Below are 25,328 nucleotides of genomic sequence, written 5' to 3' on the forward strand. Positions count from 1 at the left end.
ACATGCAAACTGTGGAGATAGGAGAAGAAATACCTAGATAGTTGGAACCTCACTCCAAATTGTTCACATACTAGTGAACACCACTTACAGTATCTGTCAGTGGTAGCATCCAAACATTGGATTTCTATGTTGGGAGTGCAATGGCTAGCAAGTTTATAGGTGCAGAAGGTGAGGGCTATTAAGCATATGAAACGGGGCTTTTTTCAGTCCATTCACCCTACACTACACACTCCGAAAACCAGGGCATGGCTGGTTCCATGAATGTGCTTCTCAGTCAGTTAAACAGTACCACAGTTGTCCAGGCACTGTCATTTCCATTATCAGATTGCTCCAAGGGTTCATACGATGATTCTGGCCTGGGCCAATAATCACTTTGCCAAGAACTCCCAGATATGATTCAGGAACAAGTACAAATTAGTGTGAACACAGCCACTGTGAAGAGCTAAGGCCCTTAGCAGAATGGGTGTGAGCCATTCCATGCCAATTAGTCTTAGTGCCAGAAGATGCTTGTGGAAGCATCAGACATTAACACAGCAATATTACAGAGCCACCAGTTCCACTGTAAAACCCAACCAGCTCTACTATCATAACAAGCCATAAGCTTTTTTTTTTCAGAAATCAGAGGTTCAGAGGTGAGGCAATATTATTTCCTCCCTTGTGAGATCCTACGTGTCCATTGGCACAAGTCAGAGCAGTTGGAATGGATTTCCTCTGCTACTTCTTACCTGTTCTAGACTATTAAATAAAACAGTTATTTCAGCTGTGGAATCAAGGAAAAGCAATGGGAAAGAGATGTCTGGGTAAGTCTTTAGTGACTACAAGCAATTTCATTTATTTTATTTTGCTTTAGCTAGGTTTCCTGAATTTTACAAGGCTGTTAATAAGAAACACACTTATTGATACTTCCCAGTGTAAGTTTTGAGATTCATCATAGGTATTTTTATTAGGCTTTAGAGCACTATCCTGACCATTGCAAAAGGTTTACTTTGAGATGCTGATGGAAGAGGTTAGAAAAAAATACAATGCCAGGATTTTTGAAAGGTCCTGACTTACACCTTCCCACATGCAGACAAGAAGAACATTTGCACTTACAGACAAGAGCAACATCGCAGGACTTGCAGCATTTCAGAACTGCTAGCTGACTCCCAGCTTACAAAAGCTTTCACTAAACACTTGCCTAAAAGGAGAATCAATTCAAGTCTGTCTAAGGAGCCTCAGAATGATTGGAGAAAATGGCTTTTAGAGAGCTAAAGAATAGATCAGCACCCAGCTAACCAGGCTCTTAACACAGCAATGTTTCTTTTCTTGCTTTAACTGACTTCCGCAATGCAGCCAAGGGTTTTCTGAAAGCAAGAGAAACCTGCACTTCAACATGGAGTACCAGATAATCTCAGTTACACGGAACAGCTTCTATGAAATGAAGTGATTAAAGAAAGAGAAGACTCTTATTTCAAACCCAGGAGCAGCTTGTGGGAAATGCACTTTCTCAGATAAGAAATTTTACTTGTGTGATAAAGTAAAATATTGCACGCTTCAGAGCCTCACGTGCACTCACCTACTTATGTGTGAACTCATGCAAAGTGCCTATCATAACTGAGGCATTCAAGCTTTTGTTCATATTTTATAACTTCAGTAAGTTGTTTATTACAAAGTTTTCACATAGTCCTTGTTCTGAATCTGTTACAAGGCCTGCCTGGATGTTAGGGCAGTAGTGTTTCAAAACAAAAAGAGAGGTGTATAAAGCTATCAAAAAACAAATGCAACTAAGTGTCCTGATATTATTTTTAATTTAAAAAATGAATTGTATACCAACATGACAGTTGTGCACATTAAAACATTTTTACTGAAGAGTCATAAGGCTTGAACAACATTTGCTTAAGGAGGCGAAATTTCTCCCTCCCACCAAAGATTCTGTCTTCTCATATTGATACAGCAACGAAAAATAAAGCACACAAGTGCCTTTATCTCTGGTGCCCTTCTTAAACTCTTTTAGTTGGGTGATAACGCTGAGGCCTTTTTTTCATCCTTCATTATTATTTTTGGATTGTGGTGATCACACAAATGAAAAGACAAATAAGTATAATTTTCTTGAGCTCTATTGTCACTCTAAGAGAGGAACAGAGAATTTGCATCTTCTCTAGACTTGCTGTCACATTCAGCCCAGTGGTGATGCAGCAGAAAGGCAGTGTTTGTGCATTATTTCTCCTCTCACTAAATTCTATTTCTACATAGTCCTAAATACTTACAGGAATTGGAAACGTGATCAGTTCCAGTGGAGATCTGCTTGTTCTTACAGTTCAGAATTCTGCTTGTTCTTACTTAGAATCCTCGAGGGTTCCTAAGATTCCATCTAGGTCAGCAGGTTATCAGACCTGGATCTGGATGCAAGTTACTGACACCACTGCAAGCCTCAGAAGCATATGGACATCCAACAAGGTATGCTGGATAGAATCATAGAATCATCAAGGTTGGAAAAGACCTCCAAGATCATCTACTCCAACCGAATATACATATAACCCTTAATATAAGCAAACTAGTCCTCTACAGGTCTGCAACTCCATAAAAACCAATTTGTCAACAACAGTAAGTGCTTTTAAATGAGCAAATTATACAATGAATTCCTTCACAAGAAAAAAATCAAATGTAGTTTAAGTCTGCCTTCATTTTTGCAGATACTTGAAGCTGGATTCCAGGAAGTAAAGCATCACACATCTCATCACACTGTTGAGTGCCAATAGTCAATGCAATATAGTTTAACCACAGCTATTCCATTTTACAAAGGCACTAGAGAGAGCCCTGGTTGTCCCCTTCTTTAGCACCTGTCCTAACTTCTGCTTTTATACCTCTCTTAAGCTACTGCTGGGCAGCTGGCAAAGATACAGCTCCCTTCTCCAGTGGTCAATTACTCCGAGCATTGCCACTACGCGACCATAACGCAGCTGCCTGGGGCATGGCTGGGGAGTAATCCAGACAAAGGTATGTGATATTCCCACAAGTAAGAACTGCACAGGATGGTAACAATCACACACCTGTATTTAAATCTGTAGATGAAACCCTGCCTAGATGTCCCTAGAGCAGGAGAAAACACACCAATCTGCAAACAGATACTGTTTTACTGGCTGTATGAGCTGTAAGAAACTACTTAGAAAACATAGTAGGCTTGCAAGAATTGGAAGAGGGCACAAGGACATCCACGTCTACTTTGCTGAGGGCAAATCCAACCTACTGCTAAGCTAACCCACTTCCAGTGTGGCTTGACAACCAGACGACATACAAAGTTTATGGACAAAAGGCATGGCGGTGCAAAACAACCCAAAGTCAAGTCAAACTAATTTGTTGTCCATGTTGGGTCACTGCAGTTGAAATCAGTTCCAGCACTTTTCAATAACCTCCCGCAGAGGAGAATTACAAGACTGGTCACTGTGGTTCACATAAAGCAAAAGAGGCTCAATAACCCAGCTCTGATTCTTGTCCAAGGTCAAATTTGGCAACTTCACTTTTCTGCACTCAGAGAAAGCCATTAATTGTGGAAACAAAGCAAGCTGCATTTCTTCTTTTCCAAAACAGACTAGAATTAGCAAGCCCTCAAATTCTTTGGGAAAGCCATTTAATCATTTTTATATATTTTTGAGAGATACTATCAAAAGATACTGTTTCCCCTAGTCTCTCACTACCAATTACAATTACAGATTACAGTACAAGCGCATGTTTCAGACTGTGACTGCTTGCACCATTCTTTTACATAGACAATTCACTGAGGGATAGAATGGATCCAACACATCAGAGCTTTTTCCATACAAAAGTGTTAATGGCACTGCAGTTTGCAGCATTTCTTTTCTGCCAGATGGATGATCATATTGGTGTAGCAGTTCCCAGCAATTTTTGCAACTCAGCAATAGACTGTACAAGATTTAGTGAATGCTGTTTAGCTAGACTTTGCTTACATAGGGTATGCAGATACTTGCTCACTACTAAAGGATTCACTCAGATGGGATATGAAGAACGTTATTCTACATTGCCTTAAATTTTCAAGACAACTCTGAAGAAAAGATAAGGTTTCCAGCTTATGCTGTAAGCTGCATTCTGACATCTGGCATTCCAGAACACAGAGTAAATGTTCAGACAACCTAATCTTACTGATAACTAACTAGCTCTCTCTTAAAGGGGTAAAACAAACAAACAGAGTTAGTTTTAGTTAGTTAGTTACCTGAAGCACACCTGGTAGAAATGAACAGTCAGTCAGGGAAAGGAAAGCCAGGAATTATCCATCAAATTCACAAAAATGAAAAGGCTGTCCTTAAGAAGTGGTGTCTGTGAAGGTCAGAACTGTACGCAACAGTAGAGGTATGTAAGTAAATGCTGCAAGTTTTTCAAAGCAGACTTCCAACAACTGTGACAGAAATATCTTCAACACCACAAATTTGAATCATATATGACAGATGAAACAGAGTCACACAGGGTTATATTGTGCTCAACTAGGTTTCATTTTTGGCGATAAAAATACGTGTGCCACCAGATAGTCTGGAGAATTTGTTTTTCAGCTGAAACATTAACTAAGCATCAGCAAAAGCTACCAGCTCAGGAGGCACACAGATCTACTCTATCAGTCTGTTTTTGTTGGGCTTCTTTTTTTAAATTTGTTTTTAATATCCTTATTACTCCCTCCCACCTTAAAACATTCATCACCTCTAGTATAAAACAAAACTGAGCACATGGAAAGTCTAACAAATATTAAAGCTGCACTGTTCAGAGCTTAGAAATCAGGAAATGTCAGCTTTTTGGTAGCATGAGTACTCTCATCTCTGTCCTTTACTCATACACATTTACCACTGAGATTCTGGCTATGTGTTCAAACAACGTCTGCTCAAAGAGAGGAGTCAACCTGCTCTGTGGAAGACAGCAAACCACAAAGTGTTGGAGGCCAGGAGGATATCAGAAGTAAACATGACATATGCTTGTCCTGTTCTCACACTCCTCCCTAAGCACTGCTTTTGGACAAAGGCAACACTCTAGGCTACATGCATATTGATATAGTAACTCATAACCACAGCTGGTTTGCTGCTTTCAAGAGGTGTGTAGATTATATCTGAATGTCATGTTTATTGAGGTTTCAGAGAGCCCTTGAAAATGATCATGATGCATAGAAAATATATGAAATTAAACTTACTGATAATTATTTTTCTATAGAAGGAACGATAATGGACTTCTAGTTCAACAAATTAATTACTAAATAAAGCAATGAAATAAGAAATCAAACACTTTCTTGACAGTATAAACTTGATTTGCACAATAGCAGCAGCCCCTCTAGACAGACATTCCTTTTACATTGAGAAGGGTACAATGTAGCTGATACAGATTCATAACAATTAGGGATTGCATACATTCCTAACAAGGGAGACCAAATGCATGTTTTGGTACATGCATACAACACAGGTGCTGATGACTATGATTATAGCTGCTTGACACCTTTCATAATCGTCAAGTGTTGCTGAATCACAACTACTGAGGCTGAAAATTTCCACATCAGTTATTTTGCATCAGACTGATTTTTGGTAGGCTTAATTGTTTTTGCCAGAATGTCAATGTATTTCAATACAAGGTCAGAGAAAATACTTGCTGTTCTGTTAAAAGAAATTGCTATTGGAAGGAAGAAAAAACCCCACAGTTTCTAGTTTGAAAGCAAAACTTGAAAATAAGCCTTCGTGCCAACATGCTGTCTTCATGAAGATCTATCTGAATTTTTCATGTTAGAACCTTTTAAGCATTTCAGTCTGCAACCATTCAGCTTATTAACTCAAAAAATAATTTCAAGATGTTGTGCATGCATCAACTTAGGGTATAGGACAGAATCAACCAAGCCAGGTAGCACCTTTCTGGAGCCAGATACAATAGGAGAACAAAAACTGTCCCTCCCGAACTTGTAAAGATTACCACTGCTGGAGTTCAGGCAGCAAAAAGAAGATTGTTCAACAGAAGGACTGAAAATCTGAACTCAAACTGATGAAAGGTCCCAGTCCAACCAAAAACTGAGCCAGAAATTGTAGTCTCCTGAACAGACATTCATCAGTATCTGAAACAGAAGACTCCAGAGACTTCCCCTACCGTCAGCCAATTGCTGTGAATTCCACTGGCAAAAATGAAACCCTTGTTGTCCGCCAGTCACTGGTCCCTGTAGTAGGGTGGAACCATCATATGTTCCTGTAATGCCATAAGCAGTCAGAAACAGATCCACTGAATTCAGCACTGGGAGTCAGTGCTGCTCAACACCATGAGCTCAAGCTGCAGCTTGCAAGTGCATGTGTGCTAAGTATCCCTCCCTTGCAGTGTTACGTGCCATCCCTCCCCTACCTCGCAGCCCAGAGGGAAGGCTGTTCATGAATGCTCCACACAATCCTTTATATTCAGCCTGAGAGCTGTGTTCATGCAAAGCTGTGTCATGCTACACTAGTGCAGATGTACAATTCTGAAATTGATTATTAAAGGTACAGGGTATTTGACTTGGACAATCCAGAATCAGTGCTGTTCCTTGAATCATTCACCCACTAGTTCAGCCCTGTCATAATTAAAAAAAGACCAGCAGAAAGAAAAAGAAAAGTCTTGTTCAGAGTTGCTTAGTTCTATGATGAAAGTATTCTTTCAACTTCAATTGGAGGAGGTAACTATTTTGTTTTTAATTAAAGAAAATTCAAGCATCAAGATAAAATCTTCTGGAAGCCTACTACCTTTGAATTACTTTTCTTGAATGAACACCAGAGATAATACCCTAACTTTACAATCTAAATCCTTGAACAGCTTTTACAAAATGCCTAACTCTGAGATTAGGTAGTCTACTGAAAACAAAAGCAGCCCCAAGCACTGAAAATAGAAGCTGTGGAATTTACACAGCTAAAATATACTCCTGCCTAAAAAACTGGATGAACACAGGCCACCACTGCTTTCCTCTACATAGATTTGATGTCTACATTTTGCAGCTACAGGTCTCACCTCAGCAACACAGAGATGGATCAGGAATTTCAATGGCACGACTTCATGTAGCATATGCAGGCCAAAGATAACACTACAGTTCAAATCTTTCTATTGATCAGATTAAGCCTATGTCAATTGATGTCCATACATTTCTGAACTGGAAAAAAAAATACTTGAAGTTTTATGCCTTTGGAAGAAATTGTCTTCAGATAGTTATTTTCACTATCAGTTTTACGACAGTGGGATAACCGCTTCTGATGTTGCAGTTGTAAAGAAACACATCGTCTGACTGAAGAATTATTTACCTATCCTACAGTGCTTTTTTACAGCAATTCCCAGGTAACAGCTCCAGAAGTCTTTGAGCAGGCTGTAGGTTCTGGTATCTGCCCCAGTAAGAATGCATCAAACACAGTTTCAGCAACAAATGTTTACCCGATCTAAAAAGAATGTGTAAATAAACACGAAAAACAGATGGTATTAATAATCCATATGGGAAATCTCGTCCAGAAGTGATACCTAAAAATAGAATGGCAGGTATGTGAGTATGTATTAGTATCTGTGGGCCCAGGAGAAACTCATGAGGTTCAACACAGCCAAGTGTGAGGTCTTGCATCTGGGTCATGGCAACCCCCACTATGATTACAATCTGGGGGACAAAAAGATAGAGCACAGCCCTCCTGAAAAGGACCTGGGGATACAGGTGGATGGGAAGCTGGACATGAACCAGCAGTGTGCCCTCACAGCCCACAAAGCCAACTGTATCCCGGGCTGCATCAAAAGAAGTGTGACCAGCAGGATGAGGGAGGTGATCCTGCCCCTCCGCTCTGCTCTGCTGAGGCCTCACCTGGAGTACTGTGTCCAGTACAGGAGAGACACTGGAGTGTGTCCAGAGGAGGGCCACAAAAATGATACAAGGGATGGAACACTTCCCCTTTGAGGACAGGCTGAGAGAGCTGGGGCTGTTCAGTCTGGAGAACAGCGGGTTTTTTATTTCAGTATCTAAAGAGTGGCTATAAGAAAGGATAGACTCTTTAGCAGGGTCTGTTGTGGTAGGACAAAGGGAAATGATTTCAAACTAAAACAGGAGATTTAGATGGAGGTAGGGAAAAAGTTTTCTATGGTAGGAGTTGTGAGGCACTGGAACAGGTTGCCCAGAGAGGTGGTGGATGTCCCACCCTTGGAGATACTCAAGGTGAACTGGACAGTGCTCTGAGCACCCTGACCTAGCTGTAGGTGTCCTTGTTCACTGCAGGGGAGTTGGACTAGATACCTTAAAAGATCCTTTCCAACTCAGATGATTCTATGACTCTGTGATCTCAGTAGACTCGCAGAAAACGTGCAATGAACTATTTAGAGATGTCAGTTTTGCATATATCCCACTTAGTACATTTACAAAATTTAAGTCAAAAGAAGTTTCTGAAAGAAGACGATGATTTTAAATCTCCAAATTAACTGTTCTATACTACATCAATCTAGTCTAACACCCTATCTGATCAAACACAGAAAAAACAATGGATTCAAGCCCTAGGAGAACTGCTGGGAGAGCACGCGTTACACATATGAATTACTGATTGATTTTACCATGTCGTTTCCTAAGTACAGGTACTTATCCCTAACATTATTTTTTTCTGAAGTGATACATCTAATAGCATGCCACACAATGTGGCAACACAAAGGTAACTTGTCCTTATATCAGAAATTTTACCCTAGCCTTAGCCTGATATACAGATTGAATAAGTAGGAAGAAATACTTGTAGACTGCAAATACAGCTGGGTAACCAGCAGATTATTTCATCTGGAGTTTTCCTAATAGGTTTCTCACACAACATAGGGTGCTTCGTTCAAGCCTCATTTGAGCTTCCCAGGGGCCTTTGTTTCTGAAAGCCTAGACTCTCACAAAACAGAAAAGCAAAACCACAGAAGCTGTAGAGTGCATCGGAGTCTAGAGACTACAGGTGTTTCTGCTGTGGATGGCTGTGATCATGCAGCATCATGCAGCCCGGGTGCTGCATGTACACATACCTACCAAGTATTTTTCCACTCATCTATCTCACCTTTTAAAAACTTGATTCTGTCAGTGTCTGCCCTTTTTCCTAGCAAGCAGCTCTGCTGCTGAATGACCTGCAAAGACAGGATTCATTTTCTTATTACTGAATCACTCAGGCTTCCAATTTCAGCTTTTGAACGTATGCTGTTGTCCTGCTAAGTCTGTGTCCCCAGTTATCGTGTCACCTATCAACCTTCCTTTCAGCAGCTTCATCTCCTGTAACATGACAACACAAGGCTCATCTTCCAGGCTTGGGAAAAGGCTGGGCTCCTCCTTCCACCTATTTCTTTGCTGTTCTTGGAATTAAAATGCTACAACTGGACACAGAATCCTAGTAAAGCCCTAAGCGACCCGACCTGTGTACATTACAACAGTCCCTGCTATTCAATACGACTTCTATAACCAGAGATAACATTAGTCCCATTAGCTTTGCATTGGGTATACATGTAACACAGCTATCTACAAAACCCCTAATTCATTTTCTTCTCTGACAGGCTGCTTTCCAAGGGGTGAGAGGGTATCCCTACAGGGCAAAGGGATTTCTCAGATACTGCACTATATTTGGCTACAATTATACACATTTTGCCAGTACCATTTGGCTCAATTATTTACACCATACTTGTACCACCAACCTGCTCTGCTAATAGTTGGCTACTGCGCCTAACCATAACCTTAGGCTACCAGCACAAATTTCAGGTGATGCTGCATGACCAGTGCATGGGACACCAGTAATGCCCCTGTTCATTAGCACCTCCCCATGTACAGGCATCCGCGCACAAACCAGTCAGATTCCAGCACACAGTGTGCAAATTAAAAGGCAAATATTTAATTAAGATGTCGCACAATCCTACACTGTATGCTTTGGGGACTAAGTATACTATATTCTGCATAGGGACCAGTAACTATTCAGCTTGTAACCTTGCCAATGTGAAAGAAAAAAAGAAAGAAAAGAGAAGAGTATCAGGTTAGTTTGACAGGTTGGTCATCAAGATGACTGGTATTAACTATACAATGCCATTCTTTGTTGACAGAAACCTAAATTAACTGTTCCATTATTTTGGCAGAATTGGCAAGAGGCTAACAGGTCTGTAGTTCCTTGTGTCGAGTGTAACAAAAAGAACAAAATCCTAGAGCATCGTTTCTGAAAAGAAAGAAGCTTTCTCTGTGAGACTGACTTGGAGTGAGTCAGTACGATACGGGTTTGAACGTGGCTTAATGTGACATAAAAAGGGATTGTGCACATCTGTGAACGGCAAATTCAGAAGTAGATTAGCTTAGGATAAAGGTTACAGGTGACATTCATCACAGTCAAGCTGTCTTTTGTTTGTTTTTGATAAGCCAGTATATGACAAGCTTTATCTACATGCATATAACATTCATAAACCAATGGACACGGGCATTTCAGCATCACAGTTTAACTAGTGCTTGACAACGGATTGGATCACAGTACTTTATAGATGTGATATGCTCCTAACAGGTTGTCACATTCCTGGCATATCTCCAGGCACTGTTTATACTTAACAACAGCAACAAAAAATTAGAACACATAACAAACACTTCCTTATAAGCCATTCGGGATTGTTCTACATTTGGCACTGTTTTTTGAATAACCCTACTAATACATGTTCAGGTTCTAAGCTGTTAGATTTAGGTCAAAAGCATGCACTGCAAGATAGAATATATGTAGTCTATGCAAAATACACACTAAATATGTACATCAAAGTTATAGTTGAGAAAAACCTCAGCTAAATAGATCATCTGTGCAGATATTCAAAACCCAACTGGACCCAATCCTGACAATCTGCTCTAGCTGACACTCCTTGGGTTGGGGGGGAAAGTAGATGGTTTCAACAGAACACTGCCAACACAAATAGCTCCAAGATTTGCTATTCTGATCTGTGAACAAATAAGTCATCTCAATTCTGCAATTCATTGCACTCAATAGAAACTGCGAAGACACTAACCGAAGTTTAAATACAGAAACCTGGTTTTGGTATCAAACAGTTCTGTGAAAGATCCTCCTCTAACCACAGCACAATAAGATGCAGGTGTCCTGTCAGAACAGTTGACTGTACAGCGATTACACTGACGGCCTATCACGAATACATGGCACACTGACAAAAAATACACATTTCCTCAACTGTATCATTGTTCTGCATTTCAGAAAACAGAACAGATCCTCTAATTCCCCTCTGGGGAGCATTTCTTTTTTTTAGTCAGTGATTAAGAAGAAGCATTTTTAATCTGTGGAAGCTGGAGGCTTACCTTACTAACTCGGTGGGCAGGAATTGCTCAGTGCTGTTGGAGAACAGGGTGAGGTCTGTATAGCTCAGTGAGTTGCAAGCTCCTGAGATTCTCAAGGCTTTTGTGGGATAGCCCACATTCTAACATAATTTTTGTGCGTTATCCTTTAACCCTACTTCTGCTGTAAATACATGTAGTCTTGAATGTCTGAAATCCACAGCAGAATGCATTTCAGCCACTTTAGTTCAGAATGAGCAGAACATTTCTAATAGGCATCATAACAGGAGATCCCAAGTTTTTTTCTGAGGTTAACCACTTAATGTTTATTGCTGTATAACCAAGTTGGCCTCCAGTATTTACTTCTGGGCTAAATAAGGCTAATGAACTCTCAGGGGGAGGAAAGACAGCATATATTTATTTTCAAGATGCACTGTAGACACGACTGCTTAAGAAGGTCCACAGATGAATCTAGGTGTCCATGTTGCAGGTCAAAATGGCTTAAGAGCCTGCTTTTTGTGTGTGTGCCTAGGCTCACATTTGTATCTGTAGTATTCCTGTTCATAAATAACAAAAAATCAATACAAAGGCTCAAGTTGCTCACACTGGATTCCTCTTCCTCAGAAGCAAGCAGGCCTACTGGCTGCATACAGAAGGACAGACAGCTGCTTTAGTTAAGTATTGGCCACTACAAAGATCTGAGGAATCAATCAGACAACCACTTCACAGGGCACGCAGATCCTGTTGGGCAAAGGGCTGACAATCAGTTTCTGAATGCAGGAAGGGCTTGGGCAGGATCCAGTCCTTTTTCTGTTCCAAGAACTCCTTCCACTGAATTCAAGAGGAAAATGCTGGGCCCTTACATCTCTGCTAAAAGAGCCAGGTGTTTGTGACTTCTTTCTGCTGTGTATCCTATAATAACAAGGATAAAGCTCAGTGTCAGATACACCGTACCAGACCTGGTCAGACTTTCTGACCCGTTCAATTAACTATATCAAATTTTCAGTGGACAGCGTTTTTTTTCACTGAAAGCTACTCTCTCAGTAAATCTTGACTCTCAAAGGCCAGCTTTTTCAGCACTTGAGCTGTTAGAAAAAAGGGAACTTTGGATTTTACTTTTATTAGAATACAGTGGTGGTAGGGAAGAGAGGAGTACTTTTTCTTCCTGTCTCTTTGTTCTCTGTAAAAGGCTCAGTTGGCTGGGCTGATATTTCCAAAAACTGAATCATTTTCAAAGAAAGACAAGAAAAAAATAGCAGCTGTCAAGCAATGGTCTACAAATTTGAGGGGATGGAAAACTGGGAGTAAGGACTGGCTTGTCCTACACAGATCACTGTGCAGTCGTCACTGACTCAAGATTACACAAATGTGGATATTCTGTTGGGATAAAGCCTACTGTAGCTAATTATAGCTGTTGCTGTAATTTTGCTTTAGATTGGATAACATGTTCCCAATACAGTACATAAAGTTGCTGAAAATACAGCCTAGCAGAATCTCAAACTGGAGACTGGGTATCAGTTAGCTGGTGTGTAAGCTCCCCCCTGAGGAACGAAGAATTATTGCACTGCATGTCAATAAACTACTGTAGTCCTTCCTGAACGACAGAAAAAAAGTATTTCTACCACACTGCACAGTGGGATAGCGAGAATCAAGTCTCTTCAGGCTGTTTTAAAACTTTTGTTCAAGTTTTGTACAAAGACAAACATAACAAGGAGTTAAGAAAAAAAAAAAATAATAGAACACTTCGCTGAAGTGCATTTCCACTTCTTTGTGAACATCAACCTGGATATATAGGAAAGTACTAAAGACTACATACGGCCATTTCCCTTCACCCAGTGACACTGGGCGAATTCTGGGCACAGAACATCTACACAGAGCAAGTCCAGCTCTTGTTGGCAGTTCCACAAGAATCTTGACAAGAAGTCCAGAGGGAAAAAAAAACAAAAAAAACCAAAAAACAGTAGTCAGCTGAAAACATAGCAAACTCAATTAAGAGCAAAATTTAAGATAAGAATTCATCTGTTAGAGATACGATGCAAGAGTGGGTTCATTGGCTACGTATATACATTAAAAAAAAAGAAAAGAGCAGAGAAGTTGGAATCACAGTGTAGTTGTCTGAAGGTTCCTGGCTGAGGAAGAGTCAGAGGGGATTAGATAATGCTTGAAGTCTGAAGTGAAAGAAGGAACAGCGTAAGTTACAGACAGATCGGATGTGTGAGACTGAGCATGCACTTGCTTGTTTGTGTCCCAGTAGAGAAGTCAAACCTGGAAGACACCACATCCAAGACTTTAGGATTTCAGGAGAGCTTCCTTCTGCGTTTCATCATTAGGCTAACTGTGCTATTAGACTGGGGAACACTGCCAAATAATTATAAGATTACATTAAAACTAAATCCCCGTATCATGAATAGCACATGCTGGCAAGTAACAAGCTGAAATAAAGAATCAGCTTCAGCTGCTCACTGATATCACAAACACACACCCACTAAGCAGCAAATTAATTCACTTCTTCAAAGTGAAGAATTGTGAGGTCCTCTAACAACTCCTCAGCTTAATCACTTAAGTTTTCCCCATCTAAATTTTCCTTACCTACAACTGAGCCATAAAATTGACTTAATGTCTGCACAGCAAGAAGATAAATACCCCTTCCCAGGCTATAGCCCAAGTAATCTGAAAGAAGATCATCCCCATTTTTGTCCTGATTCCAAACTGAAACAGGAATCAGAACTTCCAAAATGCTGCACGAAAGCCTAACTGTATGGTAAATGGGAACCCAGAAGCGCCGACAGGCAGTTTAACCTAGCTGAAAGTGTAAGTTAAGTTCCCAACTCAACAGATAGAGCAGAAATCTTTAAAAAGCACTGAAGAATTACACTTACTGAGACTTTGGTCAGGGCACAATACTTGGAATCAGCACAATTCACAGGAAGGCCTAAATATTACACGCTCAACTCCTAATTGAGGACTCCATCCTTCATTTCAGTGAAAGACTACAAGCATTTATGCACAGTATTGAAGTACTTCATCAGTATTAACCAAAGAGGGACATAAAAGAGGGAAATAAAGAAGTGTGCTCAGAGTTAACAATGCTGCTTTGTAAGGCTTCAAGCTGTTCCTTGGAGATCTCTAGGTAATAACAGTCCTTCACCCTGCCTACCTTCGGTATCACACAGCCTGGTGATCAAGGAACATGGTAAAGTAATAATCTAATCACTAACAACTGGCGATGGTTGCAAAAGCCAGTAGAAAGAGAACTTCCTGAGAAATGAAATGAAAGGGTAGAGCTTTAGTATTTGGCAAACTCTTAGAACTATTAATAAAGTAGTCAATACTTATCTGATGCACCTAAAGACAAAAACAGTTGATAAAAGACACACTTTGTTCAAGAACATGTCAAGGGTATTATGGTGAAGCCTTTTTCTTCTTTTTGTCTCCAAAACAAGTGGCAGTGGAAAAGGAAATTGGGTGAGTATAAAAGGGTTGTTTTTATAACTCCTTTTTCTAAGTTCACTAAATTCATCTGTTTGGAGGCATGCCTTGCCTCTCAATTGATTCCTTCAATAATTTACTCATTTACCCTTGGTCTTCTAAATCACACTTAAGTTGGATGTCTGAGTCACCTAAGATAGATAGGGTAAGAACCCAAAGGCTAAATCAGTAGCTTCTAAGCTTTTTGGCTCTGTCAATGGATCACAATCAGTGTTCAGTTCTTGCAGACACACTGTGCAGCCTTATCGGCAAGCTAGGAAATATCACCAAGCTTTACAATATGGTTCAAGAGTTCCTGAAATAGGTTTTGATACAGCTTTCTGTATCTTACCTAATTCATATTTTTAGTTCCCCTCTGAGTATGAAACAGAAAGTGATTTTGAAACTAGCTGCCAAGGTGAGAAGTTCTGGAAGTGAGTTTAAATGATACTAATAGGTGAATAGGTGTTTTCTTAGAGGATACAGTGGATCCAGTTTATATGGAATGGGTAACATAGATCTTTTAGGGAGAAGAGTAAAAGATGGTATGATCTCTAGTTAGCAGAAATTGACTAAAGCAAATAAAACAAGATTAAATTAAAAAATGCCAAAAAAATAGTGTTAGGGGGAAGAAATAATCCAATTATTTTTGTATGTAATTATGAAACATTAATTCTGACAGCGCTCAAGGACTAAGTACTGAGCACTTAGTGCAAGTAAACACTATTTCAAATGAAGAGCAATGCTCTTTTCTCTCCTGTCACCTAAATACTCACACTCAAAAGGTACAGAATAACTTATCTAAGGCTAAGCTGTTAGAGAATTTCAAACCTGGGGCTCAAGGACCAAAACTATATTTTCAATTTTAAAAATGTTTTGGATTCTTTCATACATCAGGAAGGTGTAAAAGCTACAGCAAATGCAGCTACCATGGCTTTTACTGAATTCCTATATGGTGGCAGAGAAAAGAAAAAGAGGCAGCTAGAGTGCAATTCTGTTTTGAGTATGCTGTAGTGGAGTCATTTATTGAAACCATGAGAGATCTTCCCAGGTGGTTATAAGGAGAGAGAGCATACCCAAGCAAAGCAACCAGATCCAGGAAACATCAAATAAGAGAGTGTAAAACATTCATCAACGACTTGCAGAGCAGCTCACACATCTGATAATGGAGGAGGAAAATGGAAATCATTAGTTCCAAGTTTGGTATATAGAGGAGTAGTAACATTAATAAGCCATTGGCAAGAAAGGCCAAAAATGCCTCAATCGCCCTCTGGCAACTTCCCTTTCCTATTAAACACAACAAAGTCATACAACTTCCTCTACATGTGACTTTATATAACAAATAATGGAAATAGACACTCCCCACCACTTTGTGTATAGAAGAGAAGATCACTCCACGTCATCACTAAGTGACTTGGTTTGTGCACACACAGATAGGGCCTGGTTCCTCTATGCTCAAGCATCAAGTTGATTTAGCAACAAAGACCTTGTCCGGGCAGCCAGGTTAAAAGCAGCCTCCTGTTTCTGCCATAATACTCCAGAGATTATTTTTCACACAGATAACTTCTCAGGAAAAAAAATAAATATTTTAATATCCGAGCGCTATCTGAACAATTCCAAGAAGTTGCAACATAGGTGCAATATGATTTTGCCTTCTGGGAATTCCTTATATATTACACAAGCTATAATCTGACTGAAAAGCCTGACCCACTGTTCAGATATGAAAGACAATACCTTCCACAACAAAAGTTCTTTTATCAACAACAGGTATAAAAAAAAAAGAAAATATTTCCACTTTCCAACCATTTGGTCTATCCAATTTCTTTCAATTAAATGCATACAAAGCTATGTAAACACAAGATTACATTACAATATTTCTGATGCTATTTTCCATGCAAAAAAAAAAAAAAAAGAACATTTTGCCACATATTATGCAAACTGGAGCCTTATCCCAAACTCGTCACTCTTTGATGTGTTCCACATGTTAAAAGTCTGAACGCAGCCAAGTATGAAATAGGGAGAACTCTTTAGTCCCTCACATTTTCTAACATGAGCATCACAGCTGCATGAAGAATGCTGCAAAGAAGACTGACCTTATCCAGAGAGCAGAATAAAAGCTTTTTCCAGCGTGAAACAGTAATTTTGCTTTTTAAACTGCAGATGAAAGCAGTCTGGACTGATCTGACAGCTCACCAACCAACAGTGCTGCTAAGACCTCCCAGAAGGTGCAAGGAAAAGTGGCAGAAAGGGCTGTGGACAAGGCTAGCTTACCCCTTGCACCACAGAGAAGGGAAGGGCTTCACAGAGGGGGGTGGAGATGGAAGATATTTTTACAAACCATAGAATCATAGAACTGCTCGGGTTGGAAAGGACCTCAAAGATCATCTAGTTCCAACCTCCCTCCCATGGCCAGGGTTGCCAGCCACTAAATCAGGCACTAGATAAGGTTGCCCAGGGCCCCATCCAAGGTGGCCTTGACCTACATCAGATGAACACTGATTGGGAGGAGAAGTCCACTGTGCCAAAGAGAATGGTCATACGCAAAACAAAGAAGATAATTAATGTTTTATTGGAAATACCCTCCCTTTGAAAACAACAATGGTTGGGGTTTTTTTTTTGCTTGTTTGTTTCTATCAAAATCAATTTCTTTTCTTTTCCTATAAATAAATGCTTTCTGAGATGTACAAGTGTGCTAAGGAACGTTCAAATTGTCACAGGTTTGTAACCAAAGAAAACAGTGGTAAACAAAACTTGAATAATGTTTTAAAGGAGGTTAAAGTACTTCCTACAACACCTTGCCTTGACCCAGGACCTTCTCTACTTTGAACCGGTCCTATATCTGATCATAAAACCAGTCCTCAACCAATAATAACCTGGAAGGTTGGTTATGAGTCATTTATAAGGGACAATAAAACAATGTGAAATAAAATAAACTAAGAAAAGGTGCCAGTTTGTGTCACCTTCTACACTGAAACTACAGTAGGATTTGAGGGAAGAATCGGGAGGGTCAGGTGTCAAGCACCAGAGACAGGGAAGCACTGGGGTCACCTGAAGAGAACATTGTTTTGCTTCTTGATGAGGCCTCGTGAGGTGCACTGTGCAACTGGCACAAGAGATATTTCAAATCAGCGCAATACTTATCCATCACGAGAGGATAACAAAGTTGGAATCACTTCTCAAGGGAAGAAACAGCAAGTGAGAAGTTGCTTCAAATAAAAAGGACCATCAACAGGAAGACTCAGCTGGCTCCTAAGCATCTTTTATTCATATATCACAATGCAATTATTTAAAAACACCACCATCGTTATCTCTGTTGCACAGACACTAAAATGTGAATGGGGAGGATGAACATGATCAGGAGGATATCACATGGTGAATAAAACCACCTGCTTGTCATCACCCTTCCCACCCACTGAGCTGTGAAGCCGAGCTGGGAATGAGACCCAAGCCTCCTGCTCACCTTGTCAGGCCTCTCACCCATCCATTACTTCATGCTTTGTAGCACAGAACTCACTGAGTTGTGTGAGACAGGGTATAACTTAATTGTGTATCCTGGAGATGTATCTGGCAGCACTGTGATAACAAAAAAGAGGCCCTTTCTCTATTTGGATAAGTAACTTAGGTCCCTAGGATTCTCTAATGCTACCTCTCCAATAGCAGAATAACCTGAAATAGAGCCAAATTCCAGCACAGTATCCTAAATCACAAGATCATCCTTTCACCAATGTGCTCATAACATATTTCAGCTGCTATGACATACATCTAACATTTGCAAATATGTTAATCAAATGAAAAAAATTGTTTCAGTCTTTAAAAGCAATATTTTTATAGGAATTTCATAAAAATACAAGGCATATAGTTGATATAGTTGTATAAGGGAAATAGTTGATGCAAGCATATTAAAAGGACATGGAATTAGCCAGATTATGTGGTTATTTGTAGGCTTTCAGTAACAGCTCATACTTCATTTTCTGAGGTGCCATTTGGTACTTAATGAATATTCATAAAATTCTGGTTCCTTTAAACTAAAAAGGGTTTTTCTTGAGTCCCGTTCCTTTCCTCCTTAAAAGTTTAATTTAAAAAGGCTTGAGTCCTTTCAAGTACCTCCTATCAAATTCCTTCACTTGGACCAAGGTACCTCTTGGGTATTACTTTGACAGAATGAGGTTTGTTTAATGATCATAGCATTAAAACCTCATGCTCTGAAGACATGCATTAGCACACTGGGGAACAGGGTGTAAAAACAAGAGGTGAAGTAGGGTTTCTTTCCCTCCTTCCTTTCAACAAATCACACATCACTAAGTAGATCCTTAGACATCTTATTTATTACTTTGTCAATGAACCGTTTCCCCAAAAATGGTTATTCCTTAGTTGTTCTAAGCCAAGTCTTCCTATTAATTCTGAGACATGGCAAAAATCATAATTTGTTTCAATGCTACAGGATAATACTGCCAAAGAAGAATTCACCTCTCAAGAACTCCCTAGTCATTTAGAACGGTTGCTGTCTGGCAAATTCAAAGACATACACAAACACCAAAAGCTCAGTCCATTTCTGAGTTTTGTTCCACAGATTCTACTGGTATAAAGTAGGTATAGAGGGCTGTACAGTCAGAACGACTTTTTATACTCCCTCACACTGGTGTAAAAGTCAGCATCCATTGAAGACCCTCTTGTGACAAGCTCATACCATTACCATTGTGTTCTTGGTTGCACAGGCCACTGTCATTTTTGTTCCTTCCTTTTTATTGTCTTATTTTTCTATTTTCTTACCAGGAACCCTTAGATCTTGCCCAGAGTTGGTCTTTTACATTGTTTTGGTTCTGGTTTTGGGTCAAATACAACATAAATAACCTCTGTGACTCATTTGCTTAATAAGTCATCCAGATGCTCCACTCACTGATCACAAGGATTTTGTGTTTACAAAACATATCCCAATTTCTTACTGGGCCTTTCTGTATTTTATCTTCTCTATCTAGCTGCAAAATGCATTTAATTGGTTCTGAGGTGCTTGTCATTACTTAGCAAATCATAGGATCACTGGAGAATTCAGACTGCAAGGCACCTCGGGAGATTTCCAGTCCAGCCTCCTGTTCTAAGCAGGTCAGCTATGAGATCAGATCACATTGCTCAAGGCATTTTCCAGCTGGGGCTTGAAATCCTCCCAGGACAGAGACAGCACAACCTTGTGAACAATCTGTTCCAATATCAATGGTGCTCACGAGGCAAAAGTTTCTTAATACATTCAGCTTTAACCTCTCACTTCAACTTAAGTCTACTGTCACCATGAAGCATTTGGCCTCATCTTTCCAATAACATTTCTATGCACCTGTGGCTCTGCTAGTCCCCCATCTTATCCCTGGCACTCTCCAGAGAGAACAAGCCCAGCTCACTCAAGCCCACTCACACTGCAAGTGATCCAGCTCTGAGCATCTAGGAGGTACCCATCTGAACTTCTTTCAGTTTGTCAACGTCTTAACAGCATTCGAGGTCCAAGAACTGGAATCTAAGAAGCACAACCACTGCCCTTTATCTGCTGGCTATGTGCTTGTTAATACTGTCCAAGATTCTGATGGCTTTTATTAATCTGCCAAAGCACACTAATGGCTCATTTCACCTTCCTGTCTACCAGGCCCACAACTCCTCTTCAACAAAGCTTCCCCAGCCAGAAAGTCCCATTCTACATGGGGTGCAAGGGGCTTTCCCTTCCCTAGAAAGCATCAGCCATTGCCCTTAATTTGTTGCAAATCTAACGAAAGAACACTGATCCAGGCCATAATTGAGACCACCACTAATATAAGTTTACTTCTTTCCTGCTAGTATAACAGATCGTTTTTTCTTATACATCTGCAGCTGCTTTTTGTCAGGAGTAGTATAAACTTATAAATTCTCTACAAAGGATATTTTGTTTTGCATTTTTGCCCCAACCCAATAAACTGCAATCAGCAACTAATGTTCCAAGTACTCAAAATACTGCACTTTTCAACACCATTGGTTAAGGTGACAACCTATAGATAAGTTTGTCCAAGTTTTTTTTCCTGGCTTATGACCAGGCCTTAGATTTTATCTTCAAATAAATCATAAATATGCTTTTCTTGTCATTTTTTTCAAGCCCCTTTTCCTGTATTTTTCCATATCAAAGAAGCCTGTAAGGTCAACTTAATTCCTGAGAAATTTTCAACAATCACATCACTTTTGCATAAGCATATCTGGAAACAGTTACTCTATCTTGGCTTAATCTTCACAGTAGTTTTCATGTTCCTTTCATGTTTTACTTTTTTTGAGCCCAAAATCTACTGTTCTGCCCCTTTGGTAGATTTCAAGTAATTTGAGTCACAGGATACACAGTGCTCCAAGTATACTCCTGTGTTTTCATTTCACTCATTATCACAATAATTTGTAAAATCTGTACAAACCTTATTCCACTCCTGTTATCATGAACATCCTGAGTTGGAAGTGACCCACAAGGACCATGAAATCCTACTTTTCTTTCTTTCTTTTTGCTGTAGACTTATTTTCTAACACTCGTACTAATATTCCCTGTATACCTCTCTTAAGATCGATTTTTATTTTCTCTTTTCATTGAGGTCCATAAAGTTTGAATTTTCACCTATCTACAATGCTATCCACGTACACTTAGTTGAAATAAAAAAACATTTTCTTCAACTTCACCTCATACAGCCTTAATTCTAAAGAGACAACGTAATAGTAGAAGAGTATTAGAGAAAAGAAAAAGTAGCTTCATTTCAAAATTTTCTGATAGCTCTTTGGAGGCAATCAGCTCTACACATTTGGACAAAGATGCAGACTCCATTTTTAAGGACTACATTCAAGATACTGAGAAACAGATGATGACTTAGAGGAAATAGGTGCAGTGATTATGTACAAAAATTAAACATTTACCAACTTGACACAAACCACCTCTCCCATATTAGTGCACATCTGTATTCATGGCTGTATAGCGACTGAAGATTAGTAGTTTAATTTGCCTTGTTTGCAATTACTCATATATTATCAAAAGGGAAAGAATAACAGAAGGAATCAATGGAAAATTTGAAACACCACAAGTACATGTATACAAGCAGGCAATGAACAGGCAAAAGTTAACAATATATTATTTTACACTGAGGTTTGCATGTGGATCTGAAATCACTGCTTGATACTAAATGGTTGAATGTCAATTCTATGTTTTGTATGCTATCACTTCAGAGAACAAATTAATGTTCTACATGAAACTTTTTACAGACTAAGTAATTCCTGTGGTATGAGTAAAAATGCTATTTAACTCCCAAGTTACAGGTATATATGTATTAGTCCAACTACTCAGCTGAGCCAATGTCAGTTCAAAGTGGCTAGTTAATATACTACTACTGGAACAAATTCAATATCAACTTATAAAGCTAATAGGAAAATAAAACACGACAATGCTTTTTAATATATGGTTTGCTGACAAGACAGCAAGTGTTGAGGATTTAGATGTCTTATGGGTATTTGGAGGAAAAACCATGACAGAATGAATACTTTTTAGACTAGTCAAGGAAAATTCATACAAGTGGTAAGCTCCTTGTCAAATAAAGGAAGACATGCAAGAAAGCAAATGATGATGTGTATTCCAGCTACTTAGGGGACAGAAATTAGTTTCACTGGCAGAAATAATATTTCCCTTATTAATTTTAAGGACCATAAAACACTAGAATAACGAGATAAAAAATTGTCATTTTTCTAGAACAAAGTTAAACAAATGTGTGTAAGAAAAAAGCTTGCTGCGTTAATCCTGATTAAGCTGTAGGGAGTGGGTCAGTTGATCTCACTTCCCAGCCCAAGGAATATAAACGTAATCTAAAAAAATATTCCTCTGTGAAAAAAAAAATAATCATTTTTCCTCACAAGACATTTCTTAATGGTTGGGGTTTTGATTTGTAACGAAAAGGGCGTGGCTCTTATCTTCATAAAGACTGACTTCTTTCCTTGTTATATTAATCTTGAATAATCTGAAACTTCTATTTTAGAGAGAGAGGAAAATCACTTATCAATCAGCAGATAGTCCCCCTGCTCTAGACCTTGCAACTTTGGAGTCATGCAATCAACAGAAAACCCTCAATGTACAGTCACAGTCTATTACCAACAAAGTAAAACCATTTGTGACACCTTAAGTAAGTAAAATATTTCTGATAGTGCATACGTTACCAGTTATGTCATGCTGTTTGAATGACTCACTGTAGATTTGATACTGATTAGGGCAATGTTTCTTCAGCCATTTGCAGACATCCTGCTGGGTCCATAACGCCACAGGTTTGGTCAGCTTCACAGTCCCGGACTAGAAATGCAAAAGGAAAAATATTTAATGCATATGCTAACTATTTTCAGAAATTTTACACCCATATCCATATACAGTATTAGAATAATAAATGCTAGATGAGAGCTGCTGTTACTGGCAGTCACCAGCACATTCACAAGACTCAGCTATTTAACTGTATCACTGAAGGGATCGTACACAGTGGAAGGTTTTTTCAATAGTAGTGGGCAGCGCATCTGTGTTCCCTGCAGCACAAAAATGTATCGTACTATGTCTTCCTTGACAAACAGTCTTTCTGGAAAGATTTTGACCATAGAGGACCATCTTCTTCCACATGCTTTGCAAACATCGCCAGAAAGGCAATATTTCAAAAGGCTAATATTGGCTTTTGAAACATTAAAGGTCTAATTTCAGTACTTCCTTTTCCCATTATTTTCATTGCAATGATCTTGTAATTTTCTCCATATTCCTTATATTCACAAGGAGAGATTTAATTGTTGCTGAGAATCACTTCAAGGATGGCCAAGATGTTAAAAGTCCTGGCATCTCCCAACTCCAATGGGACCTCTTTTGTTTCTCTATAGCTCTCACCTCAATTACAGCCTGGCAGGGTACCATTTTTTCTTGAGTTTTGTTATGGTCTTGTATTTTAAGTTAGCTTGGAACTACTCAGTGCTATTATTGGCACCAAATGTATTTGTTATCTGCAAATGCTTCTGAGATAGACATATTGAAGAGACATTTTACTCAAAACAATACTATATTTGGCATAAGAAGGATACAGGCTTCACACTCTTTTTTTGTTTGTGTTTTTTAAAGCAAATACAGTGACTTTACCAATAGTTTCATAACAACTTGTGAGCCTGTTTTTGCTCTTCACCAGACCCATGCAATTTCCACTGACAGAGAAGGTAAAGATTACGCACAGCAGAGTGATAACAGAACTGAAGAGTCCTAACAGAAAGAAGTCAGCTTGAAATTAAGATTCTGGCTTAGGGAACAAACTCTTCCTTTATTAACTGTTTCACTGGCAATAGTTGTAATCCTGCAGAAAGTTGGAAGCCTGGACAATCCAGCACCACTGAACAACTGATCCCTGCAGAGGGCCAGGTTCATGCACTGGCTTCCTACAGCAGAACCACTTTGGAGCCTACATCAGAGCTCTCCCACCTGCTCACACGGTACTGGCAGCAGGGCAGATGACCAGTCTAGAAGAAAGTATGTGTACGTATTAGGAAAGTTAAAGAGGGCTGCAAAGATAGTCAAGGGTTTGAAGGGCAAGACGTTAGGAGCAGCTGAAGATCCTGAGTTTGTTCAGCCCGGAGCAGAGGAGCTGAGGGGAGGCCTCATGGCGGCTGCAGCTCCTCACAGGGAGCGGAGGGGCAGCGCTGAGCTCTGCTCTGTGTGACAGCGACAGGGCCCGAGGGAACGGCATGGAGCTGTGTCAGGGGAGGGGCGGGAAAAGGGGTTAGGGACGGGGTCTGCACCAGAGGGCGGTGGGCATGGAACGGGATGCACAGGGCAGTGGGCACAGCCTCTAATAAGAGTGAGACTGCGCACGTGAAGAACAATAGCTGTGGCTTCAAAGACTTAAAATGCACAAGTGAGAGATGTTTGTGTCTCAGTTTGGAAATTAAGGCAGAAGACCAGGAGTATCGTCAGGTGTATTCCTCAGCTATGATTAGAAGAGATCTCACAAAAAACTCTTCACAATGCAGGTGAGCAGAAGGGCTGGCTGCTCCGTACAGGAAAAGGGACTACATACAGTGCAGGAAGAGGGGGTGGTGTCCAGTCACATGCTGACCACTTCAGCTGCCATTGCTCCAAGTGAGAATGATGATTACAAGCATTTCTGACTTTTCTGCTTTATTTTTCATCCAACTGTCCTAAAATCACTGTTACACCAAGTCAGCAAGGTCTCTGCTTCAAACAGTCACCTCCTTATATGAGAAAAGAAAAAGACCACCACTGTCCAATACTTTTCTGTAAAGTGACTTTTACAGTAGATTATCTGGGGAAACAGCCTAACAGTTTATACACAGAACACTCATAAATTAAGCCAATTGCAGTATCACATGCATAATGTCACACTGCATTTAACTGAACAACTCAGCTTTTTTTTTTTTTTTTTAACATACAAAAACACTGAGTTGTAAAAGAACAGAACTACAGGAGTTCAGAGCTTCTTATCAATGCAGGCTTCTTATCACAGAATCATAGAATCACTAAGGTTGGGAAAGACCCACAGGATCACCCAGTCCAACCATCCACCCATCACCAATGGTTCTCGCTAAACCATGCCCCTCAACACAA

General features: G+C 39.7%; 1 protein-coding gene across 3 annotated transcripts in view; it reads right to left on the minus strand.

The window, feature by feature from the left end:
• Positions 1-25,328, minus strand: part of SAMD12 (sterile alpha motif domain containing 12) — a 180,193-nt gene that overhangs the window by 109,552 nt on the left and 45,313 nt on the right. For all 3 annotated transcript variants that reach the window (XM_040695942.1, XM_015283055.3, XM_015283056.3), the window contains exon 3: positions 22,907-23,036. In XM_040695942.1, coding sequence (XP_040551876.1) covers positions 22,907-23,036 — 130 coding nt within the window. The remainder of the gene's footprint in view (positions 1-22,906; positions 23,037-25,328) is intronic.

Source organism: Gallus gallus, chromosome 2, assembly GCF_016699485.2.
Source record: "Gallus gallus isolate bGalGal1 chromosome 2, bGalGal1.mat.broiler.GRCg7b, whole genome shotgun sequence".
Classification (NCBI taxonomy): domain Eukaryota; kingdom Metazoa; phylum Chordata; class Aves; order Galliformes; family Phasianidae; genus Gallus; species Gallus gallus.